The sequence below is a fragment of the Vanessa cardui genome, chromosome 23 (genome assembly GCF_905220365.1).
Source record: "Vanessa cardui chromosome 23, ilVanCard2.1, whole genome shotgun sequence".
Taxonomy (NCBI): domain Eukaryota; kingdom Metazoa; phylum Arthropoda; class Insecta; order Lepidoptera; family Nymphalidae; genus Vanessa; species Vanessa cardui.
The window spans coordinates 6,359,777-6,372,462 of NC_061145.1; the positions used below are offsets into that span (position 1 = coordinate 6,359,777).

General features: G+C 34.8%; 1 protein-coding gene across 1 annotated transcript; it reads left to right on the forward strand.

The window, feature by feature from the left end:
- The first annotated feature begins 206 nt into the window (after positions 1-206).
- LOC124539777 (DNA replication licensing factor Mcm6) lies at positions 207-9,942 on the forward strand. The gene is made up of 14 exons (XM_047117128.1): positions 207-615; positions 859-1,282; positions 1,601-1,792; positions 2,072-2,244; positions 2,431-2,554; positions 2,631-2,769; positions 3,954-4,111; positions 4,739-4,891; positions 5,583-5,888; positions 6,245-6,423; positions 7,112-7,227; positions 7,583-7,714; positions 8,107-8,252; positions 9,777-9,942. The coding sequence occupies exons 1-14, from the start codon at positions 524-526 to the stop codon at positions 9,891-9,893; spliced, it is 2,451 nt and encodes an 816-aa protein (XP_046973084.1). The 5' UTR covers positions 207-523; the 3' UTR covers positions 9,894-9,942.
- Positions 9,943-12,686: the final 2,744 nt, after the last annotated feature.

Genomic DNA, 12,686 nt, shown 5'->3' on the forward strand with positions numbered 1-12,686 from the left:
ATACAATAAATAAGAAAAAAATAGTTTTACTTCAATTATACTAATATGGATTATATACATCGTTGAAGTAATTTATTTGCCAGATATGTATAACAATGTATATATAAAATTAAAAAATAAGGATATATTTGTAAGTTTTACACATTTGTGTAAAGAATACAAATGCAATAAACAATATTTCTGAACGAAACGAATTCCCGCCAAAACACTCAACTGTCATTTCGAAGAGCTTAAGTTCTTACTTCTTTGCATGTTACAATTTACTTTAAAATTGCAATTACACACTAGTATACAGCGTTTTGAATAATTTCACGTTATTTAAGCTATTGAATTCGTGTAGGGAGTGAAATCTTCTAAACACAATTCTTTAATAATATATTAAAGACAAATAAATCCCCACCGGTGTGATTCAATGAGTCTCAGTGTACAATTTTTTGTAGATTTAAATGAAAGTCATACGTTAAAATAGCACAAAACAGTTATTGTAATAGTTTAACATAGAATAAAATAAGATTTCATAATCATGGATGTAGCAGACACTTATGCCACTCAAAGTCAAGTTAAAGATGAGGTTGGAGTTCGGTGCCAGAAGTTGTTTCAAGATTTTTTAGAAGAGTAAATACTTTTTGTTTTTTTTTTATTATTTTCTAACAAATAATATTCCAAAGTTCTGTGTAAGGTGTTTAATTAATGATCTTCTATCTTTTGCAACAACATTTTATCATTTCTTGTGAAATTATATTTCTTCGATAAAGTTTCTATGGCAAAATAATGGTGTTAGAATATATAAACTATCAAATATGGCTTATGTACAGCTAAGTTTTAAGTTAAAATAAAAGGATTTAATATTTGTTATAGATTCAAAGAAGACAATGAACTCAAATACGAAAAACAAGCTAAAGAGCTTCTTAAGCCAGAGTTAAGTACATTAGAAGTCAGCTTTGATGATGTTGAGAAATATAATCAAAACCTAGCGACAACAATAATAGAAGAATATTACAGGATATACCCATTTTTGAACCAGGCTATATTGAATTATGTATTAAGCCTCGCTGATAGTAGCATGAAAAAAGATTTACAAGATAAAGAATGCTATATTTCGTTTGTCGATGTACCAACTCGGCACAAAGTGAGGGAACTAACGACGGCCAAGATTGGTACCTTAATTAGGATATCAGGACAGATCGTGAGGACACATCCTGTTCACCCTGAACTTGTGTTAGGTACATTTGTGTGTTTGGATTGCCAGACTGTCATTAAAAATGTCGAACAACAGTTTAAGGTATGTAATTTACATTTTATAGTCAATTCCCAATTCTGTAGATGTCTCCTTCTTTTTATATACTGTTGATATACCATATTGACAACTTTTAGACAATTAAATGGTTGATAATTTTATGTACATATGGTTATTAATCACATACTTAAGGGAATTTTTGTTATAAACTATAATTTATGTACATCTTAACATTTTCATTCAGCAAATTAGTTTCATAGAAGTTATATATAGTGGATAAGTGAATATGAAGTGAATAATTGCAACTATATCACTTAAAAATTATCTTTTAATATTATTAAGTAATTTTTTCCATGTTTTCAGTACACAATACCAACAATATGTCGAAATCCTGTATGTGCAAATCGTCGGCGTTTTATGCTGGATGCTGACAAATCCATTTTTGTCGACTTTCAAAAAATTCGCATTCAAGAGACACAGGCAGAGCTGCCTAGGGGATGCATACCTCGTTCACTTGAAGTTATTTTAAGAGCTGAGGCTGTGGAGTCTGTGCAGGTAATAATACCTAAAACTTTATGAAGATGGTCAATCAAATGTCTTGATATTGATACTTATTTATTATTAGTTACTGGGCTTTAATACTAATTCATTATAAATCTGTTAAACTATGTATAAGTCTATATCTTCAAACAGATATACATATCAATAATAACTTTTTATTTAGGTGTAGAATGCATGTCATTATTTTATTAATAGAGATAATAACTACCTAAGAAAGTTATATACATATTATTTTATTTGTTAAATGTCTTTTAATGTTCTGTATTATTGCAGGCAGGAGATCGTTATGATTTCACAGGAACACTTATAGTAGTCCCAGATGTGGGATCTCTGTCTTTACCTGGTGCTAAAGCAGAACTCACAACTAGAACAAGAATGGCTAATGAAGGTCAAATGGAAGGCATTAAAGGACTCAAGGCTTTAGGAGTCCGAGAGTTACATTATAAGTATGTTTTTGTTTAAAACTAATGTTAATAAATTATTTCAAAACAAAAGATTACCAGTTTTAAGTGTGTTGTGGTACACTACACACATGGGCTTGCAGGAAGCTCTATTGATTTATTCAAAGCTGATTCTTATAAAATGTTATTCTTTTTTTAATTGACGCACCCTGATAAGAGTGTCTTTTACAGGACAGCATTTTTAGCCTGCAGTGTTCAAGCTACTTCGAGACGTTTTGGTACTGGAGATTTAGCTACCGATGATCTAACCACTGAAGATATGAGGAAACAGATGACTGACAAGGAATGGGATAAGGTAGACTTTGGTTGCTTGCTGTGTAGTAGGATTTACCTAAATTTCATCATAATCATAAAATTCATATAATTTTTAGGTGTATGAAATGTCAAGAGATCGTAATCTGTACAACAATCTCATCACAAGTCTATTTCCAAGCATACACGGTAATAATGAAGTCAAGAGGGGTATACTGTTGATGCTGTTCGGAGGTGTAGCAAAAACTACTATTGAAGGTGAAAAACAATTTCTCTACAAAAAATTACAAATTAATGACACATATAAAAATAATTTTCTATATTCAAATAACAATTATACTAGCGGCAAGATACGATGGCCGTTTTGACACATTAAAAAAGTGATGTAAAATTTAAATTTATTATCGATAAAATATATTCAAATCTTTGTTTTTTTGCAAGTAATTTACTGCAAGTTTTTGTTGCAAGTAGTATCTGATTAAAAGGTTTAATAAAAAAAATATATAAAATAAGTTTAATTATATATTCGAATGAAATCAATTTAAATCAAAAATTTGAATTAATATAGATAAAATATTTACTGTCAACACAAATATAACACCGACAACGAGGTCGAGTGTGAGAGTGTGACGTACACGTTTACGCAAAAAAGAAGTTATCTTCGCGGTACCCTTATATTTGTAGTTTAGAAATCACATTCGATAAATTTTATGACTAACTGCACGTCACTATTGACAATAAAGAACAACAATTTGCTCCTTTGATGTAATTATTTATTAAATAAGAAACTTCATGAGCGGGCAAACGTCAAAACGGCCATCATAGCGTGCCGCTACTATAAGTGAACAATGTCTCTTGGTTCATGTCATTTATTCCAAAAAATAATACAAATAAATGTATCACATTTCATATAAAATGTGTTTTAAAAAGGGTCACTTAAAGTAAGTAAAGTAACAGCCTGTACATTTCCCACTGCTGAGATAAGGCCTCCTCTTCCATTAAGGAGAGGGTTTGGAACATATTCCACCACGCTGTTCCAATGCGGGTTGGCGGTATGCACATCTGGCAGAATTTCGAAGAAATTAGACACATGCAGGTTTCCTCACGATGTTTTCCTTCACCGCCGAGCACGAGATGAATTATAAACACAAATTAAGCACATGAATCAGCGGTGCTTGCCTGGGTTTGAACCCGCAACCATCGGTTAAGATGCACGCGTTCTAACCACTGGACCATCTCGACTCTTTAAGGGTCACTTCTTCCATTTTTTTTTTTTTCAGTCCTATGCCCAAAGGTTGTCTGGAAGAAATTGCTACCGTAGCGCTAAGACCGCCTTTGTACACATACTCAACATGTCACCCATTTGCCTTGTTTTTTATTATTGGTGTACAATAAAGAGTATTTATTATTGTCACTTCAGATATGAATGTTCCGTGTTTCAGGCACGACGCTCCGTGGAGACATCAACGTGTGCGTGGTGGGCGACCCCAGCACGGCCAAGTCTCAGCTGCTGCAGCAGGTCAGCGCCATGACGCCACGCGCAGTCTACACCAGCGGGAAGGCGTCCTCGGCCGCCGGTCTCACCGCCGCCGTCGTTAAGGTACCATTTTTTCTGTTGAAAAACACATTACACACTTCCCCCACGTGACGGAAAGTGGGAGGGGGGAGTCCGCCCAGTTCCACCGGATTTACCCACTTTAAAACGGTACCGGTTTACTTGGTGGTATGGCTTTGTGCAAGCCTGTTTGGGTACCACCCACTCATCAGATATTCTACCGCCAAATAACAGTACTCAGTATTGTTGTGTTCCGGTTTGAAGGGTGAGTGAGCCAGTGTAACTACAAGTACAAGGGACATAACATCTTAGTTGCCAAGGTTGGTGGCACATTGACGATGTAAGGAATATTTAATATTTCTTACAGCGTCATTTTCTATGGGTGATGGTGACCACTTACCATCAGGTGGTCCATATGTTCGCCCGCCAACCTATACCATAAAAAAAACCCTGTCCGTCTTTCGGCGGGCGCCACGGGATCGCTTACGCATTCTGTCTTGGCGCGTCGATCTACCTTTTCCACTTCTTACTGTGACTATTTTTGTTCTATATATATATATATATATATATATATGTATATATATATATATATGTATATATATATATATATATATATTTTGTTAATTGTGTTGGATATATTAATACACAATTCCTTAATTATTTTTATAACAGGACGAGGAATCTTTCGACTTCGTGATAGAAGCGGGTGCGCTGATGTTAGCTGACAATGGCGTGTGTTGTATCGATGAGTTCGACAAAATGGACCCCAGCGATCAAGTCGCTATCCACGAAGCTATGGAACAACAGACCATTTCTATAGCTAAGGTATGTTATGTTCAAATTATTTATGTTGTAATTTGTTTTAAATCTATAATAAACGTAACTCACAAGCTACAAAAGTCTGCCATGTTTAGAATTTGGATGTAGTACGACAATAGGTGGCACGCGTGAATTATGAAATAAATTGTTACTGGGAATAAGTGGTGGGTAGATATACATTTTTCTGCATACTTATAGTAACATTTTATGAGTACTGATGTATTGTATTAAGTATGGTATCAGGCTTGTATTTAAAATCAACAACAACAACAGCCTATAAATTCCCACTGCTGAGCTAAAGGCCTCCTCTCCCTTTGAGGAGGGGGTTTGGAACATATTCCACCACGCTGTTCCAATGCGGGTGGTGGAATACACATGTGGCAGAATTTCTATGAAATTTGTCACATGCAGGTTCCCTCTCGATGTTTTCCTTCACCGCTGTGCACGAGATGAATTATAAAGACAAATTAAGCACATAAATCACCGGTGCTTGCCTGGGTTTGAACCCGCAATCATCGGTTAAGATGCACGCGTACTAACCATCTCGACTCATTCATATTCAAAATCAATGAAGCAATTTAAATAAATGTATGCTCATTATATTTTGTTTCTTTTAATTTTTTAAGGTATTATAAATACATCTCTACTATCATATCATTCAAAAAACGATTTCCATAGAATCTTATTTTGCCTTCAGGCAGGAGTACGAGCGACTTTAAACGCAAGAACATCCATCTTAGCGGCAGCTAACCCTATCGGCGGTCGATACGACCGGGCAAAGTCCTTACAACAAAATGTCGCACTGAGCGCGCCGATCATGTCCCGCTTCGATCTCTTCTTCATACTGATAGACGAAAGCAGCGAAATGGTCGACTACGCCATAGCGAGGAAAATTGTAGATCTCCATTGTAATAAGGAGGAGACATACGACAGTGTCTACTCGAGGGAAGACCTGCTGCGATACATCGCTTTTTCGAGGTCATTCAAGCCCCTCATCACAGAGGTAAAGTATTATGAACCCTCTATTTTGAAGTCAGCAAACCTATTTTATTTTTTTCTTTTCGTTGAGTGAATTAAGTGAGCATCTAATTTAAGTCAAAGTATTAAATTCGATCAAGCATAACATAAAATATTTTTTTTTATGGTATAGATTGGCGGACGAGCACATGGGCCACCTGATGGTAAGTGGTCACCATCACCCATAGACAATGACGCTGTAAGAAATATTAACTATTCCTTACATGGTCAATGTGTCACCAACCTTGGGAACTGAGATGTTACGTCCCTTGTGCCTGTAGTTACACTGGCTCACTCAAAAATATGTAATCAATATGTAAATCAATGCGGTGGTGCGTGCAGGAGGCGGGGCGGCTGCTGGTGGAGTACTACGGCGCGCTGCGGGCGCGCGAGGGCGGCGCGGGCGGCGCGTGGCGCATCACGGTGCGCCAGCTCGAGTCCATGGTGCGCCTCGCCGAGGCCATGGCCAAGATGCACTGCAGCGGACACGTGTCGCCGCACCACGTGCACGAGGCCTACCGGTGAGCGCCCCTTATATAACTAAAAGTTTACCCAACAACAACAACAACAACAACAGCCTGTAAATTCCCACTGCTGGGCTAAAGACCTCCTCTCCCTTTGAGGAGAAGGTTTTGGAACATGGAACGCTGTTCCAATACGGGTTGGTGGAATACACATGTGCCAGAATTTCTATGAAATTTGTCACATGCAGGTTTCCTCACGATGTTTTCCTTCACCGCTGAGCACGAGATGAAAGATAAAGACAAATTAAGCACATGAATCAGCGGTGCTTGCCTGGGTTTGAACCCGCAATCATCGGTTAAGATGCACGCGTTCTAACCACTGGGCCATTTCGACTCAGCAGTCAGACAGACAGAGCAGTAGGAATTTACAGGCTGTTGTTATTGTTTGTTATAAAAAATAAATTGATTAAAAAGGCGTATTATTCGATACAAGATTTTGTAGATGATAAAAAAGCGTGGAATTAATACCTGTTGACATCCAGGTAGGATATATTAATTTAAATAATTGTATTAACTAACATGACTGTATTTTTTTTAAATGTTGAAAAAGAGTAACTACTGAGTTTCTTGCCGGTTCTTCTCGGTAGAATCTACTTTCCGAACCTATTTTGATTAAATTTTAGTTTCAGACTGTTAAAATAATAGCTTTTAAAGGACATAAAAATGAACGAGATATAATTTTCAGATTACTTAACAAATCTATAATTCGCGTCGAGCAACCCGACATACATTTGGACGAAGAAGACCCACAGTATGAACCTAGTATGGATGTCGACCAAGAAATACCCAGTGCGGCTCCAAGTATGTAACATACATTTTTTTTTTATTTTTGTTAAAATGAGTAAATCTAATCACATTAAACCCAATTTAATGATTTGAAATAAATAATTAGATCATTATTATTATGTATACAAATAAAACTTATAATTTCTCTCTAATTCTTCTGCAACTTTGTTTTAGTCAAAGAAGAAGTGCTCTATCTTCGTATATCGCTCTTTCTACCAATAAATACCCAAAAATAATTATTTTGAGTTGTTTAAAAGAAGCAGAAAGCAATATTGTTTTCTAGTGATCATCCATGTTAAAATTATTTGTGTATCTGTGTGTATATAATAAGTTATTAATGTAAATAAATCATATGATATTATGTTCTTAGGTTCCGAGAGTCAAGTTAATGGAGATCAAGCATCAAAGAAGAAATTGACATTATCGTTTGAGGAATATAAATCTCTCAGTAACATGCTTGTTGTGTTCATGAGAAAGGCAGAGGTTGAAGCGGAATCAAAAGGTAAAATGTTCATACAGTTAGCTTAATCTAAATAATCTATATGATCTTTTCTAATTAGAAAAAAATCATGATATATCACTGGACCCTTGGCATTATTCGCGAGAAATTTATAAAATTACCTTTAGCACACACACTGTTATCTCCATACCAGAAATCGGTACTTTTAAATTTACGGTAATTATGTCGAATCAGGGCTGCAGCTCAAATGTGCTACTATTTTTTTTTACACTCTTTGTGGTTAACATATGCTATCCCATGTAATATGGTGTGGGGGACGCCATAAAAACCCCATAAAAAAGTAAAATTACCATAATGTTGATAATGATTAGGTTAGGTTAGGTTACCAAATTTAGAATACTTGAATGGATGATTAATATGAGTATAATTTGTAGGCGAGGAAAGTTCAGGCATGCACAAGAGCGCCGTCGTGAGTTGGTATCTGGAGCGGCTTGTGGCGCAGGGACAAATAGAAAGCGAAGATGAATTGCTGGAGAGGAAGACATTAGTTGAGAAGGTCATTGACAGGCTCATGTACCATGTGAGTATCGTATATATATATATATTTAAGGCCGTTCAAGTATTACGTAATCACTAATGGGGGCGGAGGGGTTTTTGTTTTGCTTATTTTGGATAACATGGGGGGGGGGGAGGCTAGTCTAGATGATGATTACGTAATCGGTAGTTATTTCCTTTTTTACACGAATGGCAATCCTCACATCTATGCTTGAAAACGAAACTCATTTTCGAGAATTCCTGCAAGTAATGCATATGTCTAGGCATTCGCTTTAGAACCGATTAGGGGAATTCCCGCGCGCTATTCACTTGTCAAATTTCCTCTGTCAGTGTATTGTTTCGTTTGTATACTATAGCGCGTAGACATATTATAAGTATGTTCCTAAAATTATAATATTTTTGTTCCTTACTCCATATTGAATACTGTATCAACGTAGAGTCAACATCTAATCTCTACCCTAAACTTTGTTCTTATTTTTAAAATTATAAATATTACACAATTAAAAAAAGATACATTTATAATTGAACTTTTCTTAAGTAAACATAGGGGGAGGAAGTAAGAGGTTTGCTTACTTTTGCTGACCTGATGGATAGGGGGGTAAATAACTGTAATAAATCTGTTTATGTTTTATTTGAACAGCCCCTAATATGAGATTTAATATATTTACCCTAGAAATAATAAATAGAACTAGATACAATGGATGTTACAAATTATTTCCATGTTGCTGGATTAAAATCTAATATCTTGTAATAAGTTGATGTAAACATCAGATACACGATTATCATGTCTATTAGTGACCGTCTGGTGTTTTCTTTATCAGTTAAAAAACCATAATCTATACTATTCTTATAAATGTGAGCTCTGTGTGGCTGTCGCTTTCACTACCAAACAACTGAATGTATCTGATTAAATAGGCTATTTGACAATGCGAACAATAAATTGTGAATTATTGTAATCAGTGTAGATTATGAGATTAAAAATGGTTATTTACTAACGAAAGTTGAAAATAATACTTAATTTATTCAAAAATCAATAAATAAAAACGCATATTTTCAAACGTTTGTCACGTAACACAAAACGCTCCTGATTGGCCGGGCTTATGATGAAGTCACTTTCTTGTAAACCTTGCTTTTCTACTATATGACCACAGATTAAAATACAGCAAAGTGACGTCACCGACCACATTGCAGCGCCATATTGTCCAAGTAGCGTTTTCGCGCTTTCTTTAAATATGGAATTTTTGTTATGATATTTTTCGGCAATTATGTACTAGAATTAAAAAAATCTAATTTTACTGGGTTCCTTAACATCTACTAAATAATATAAAATGGATTTTAAAAGCCTATTTGGTATGAAACTAATTTGAACTCCAAGGTAGGAAATATGCTACCTTTTCGCCTAACACATAACAACCAATCCGCTAAACGCGAGCGAAGCCACGGGCGTCAACTAGTAATATATATGAGTTATTTGTATGAAATCAACATAAAAATATTGATTTCGCATGATTCATTGCTTTATTTTAAGTCGTGTAATGTGTTATTTCAGGATCAAGTAATAATCCCTCTGCAAACAACTGGCCTTAAATCGAGCAAGTCATCGGAGCAAGAAGTAGAAGACGACCCGCTATTGGTGGTCCATCCTAATTACGTTGTTGACACTTAACTCATTCCTGTTTAAAGCTGGTATTTTGTAATAAATCATTGATTTTTTTTATATTTTATTTACTTCCACTGATCACGGACAAGATCTTCCTCTAAATACTAATCTTTACATAGTATAAAACAAAGTCCCTTACCGATGTCTGTCTGTCGATGATTTTGGTGCGGTTTTTTTAATAGATTGTTTTGGCGGTCAAAAATTAGATTATTTACTGTACCGTAGTAATGTCATACGGTATTATGCTGTGGGGTAACGCAGCTGCTATCCATACTATATTTGTGTTGCAGAAGAGGGCTATTCGCGCAATCTATAACCTAGGAGCTAAAGAATCATTAAGGAATAAATTTAAATAAATCAAGATATTAACTGTTGCTTCTCAATATAATATATTCTGTAACGTTATGTATGTACGAAAAATATTAATGTAAAAATGAGAAAATGTGATACTCATAGCATTGCTACAAGGAACAAACACAAACTTGTTACTCCTGTTACTCGACTGCATAGAGTCAGTAACTCTTTTGTGGGGCAATGTATACGGTTTTACAACAGGATCCCAGAAAGCGTTCAAAATGCCTCTATTGCCAAATTAAAAAAAATATATTAAGGATTGCTTGTATGCAAAAGGTTATTATACAATTAACCCTTTCACCGCCAGACTTTTTACTGATTGGCGTGCCCCCAGCGCCCGGCACATTTAACAATAAAATAATACCTACAACAAATAGGGTTGTGGGTACATTTTTTTATGTCGATGTCGATATTTCGCTATAATAATAGAAATTGTATTTACGAGCTTGGTTAACCAACAACTACATACATACTTACCTACTACAGTATACTCTACTACTACTGAATGAAAATTTAAAAAATTATACATTCAATTATTATTATATTTTTTATACAACTAAGTCGACAAACAAACGTAGGGCTCACCTTATGGTAAGTGACAACCGTAACTTGTAACACTAAACCCTAAAAGCACCTCAAGCGCATTGCCGAACATTCCCCCAGGAGCTCTGGTCACCTTACTCACCGTCGGGCTACTCCATATTTTGACGAGGATATGTTCTGCTTTAACCCTACCTCAGTTAAAATAAGAATAAAAAAATATCTAAAAAAATAAATAAAAATTATAATTACTGTTCATCAATATTAAAATCTTAGTCTGACACAAATTCGTCATCGTCATCACCTTCTAGAATCCATATTAATTATTCAGCAGTCGTCACGGTAATTAAAACAGGAACATAAAACTATTACAAAAACACGCGCAACACTAATTGAAAGTTCCATACGGTTGTGACGTCATGAACGGTCGTGTTTATCCGACACAGACGCTGGCTATATTAGCAAAATGGACACGGTCTAGGGATGGGAATTTGCATTTATAGTTGTCCATACAGAAATAACTAAATCGCTAATTTTAAATTTCTTAGAAAAATATACATCTACACAGAGTAAAAACAACACGTTATTAAATAACAACTTAATGTGCTTTTTTTATTAAATAACTTGGTATTTAAAACAATATTTCTGTTAATAAATATTCCATATCTTATAAATTCTAACATTATATCTCATCACTACGGTCGGATAAATACGACAGAGGCGTTGGAAGTCAATTCATTTTCTCCTGAATAATATTAGTAAATTTACCGTAATGAAATATTATTTTATTTTGTTTCTTGATATAGTAAATGTAAATTATAAGACTAAATAAAAGATTGAATAGATAAACTTTCGAAAAAAATATGTATTTTAGGCTAAAACATCATAATACCTTTATAAATCGTATATATAATATACAGGGTTTTGAGTCGGATAAATCTGACTCAGGCGGAATGAGCCCGAAATGTTTTGTCGGATAAATCCGACTCTGGCGGTGAAAGGGTAAATGAGTTTATGATCGATAGCACACCTTGGGAATGAAACGATCGCCTCCTGACTAATTCATTTCATTTAAATTGTTTATATAATAAATGAGACAAAAAAGCCCGCTAAGTTTCTTTCGGCGGTTCTTCTCAGGTCAGGGTATTTTCTTTTCCGAACCGGTGGTAGTGTTTCAATTGACCATCAATAAGAAAGTATAATACTTCTATATTGAATAAAGCAATTTGAGTTGAGTTGATTCGAGGGGAAGGATTTGTATATGATACATAGACAATATCAATGATATTCTAATAAACAGATATGTTATATCCATACTAAACAACAGAAAAAAGTGTGCCGCGCCGGGGACCGTTTATTTTACATTTCGTTACAAGTAAAAAGGATAGCTTGATAAAAACAATAAGTAAAAGGGATAACTAGATGTTTACAAAACGTATTACTACGTAATTATGATGTATTACAATATATTAACTACGTAAAACGACTAAAGGCAAACGTCCCAATTAGGACGTTTTCTAGTCTTCACTTTTTGCGCGTTAATAACATATCTGTTTACTAAAACATCATTGGACAATATAGTAAGAAAACACTAATTATTGTTGAAGTTTCTAATGTAATCTCGGGAAAAAACTAATTCTGTAGTACCTATATAGTTAGTATCAACTATTTGCACCCTGCTAGTAATAAATTAAACTATTCATTAGTTACTTTTCGTCTAGCAGGGAAAATGTATGGAAGCTTTTCTGCATGTGTCACTTCCGTTATATTTCTGCACTATAGTCACTCTACCGTCTATGGTATATCTATAATGCCGTTATTTACCTAAACTCAGTTATAAGCTATGAGCAAAAACCGCGGTAAAAATGTAAACCTTTGTAACTTATCGATAATAAGACCATAAAA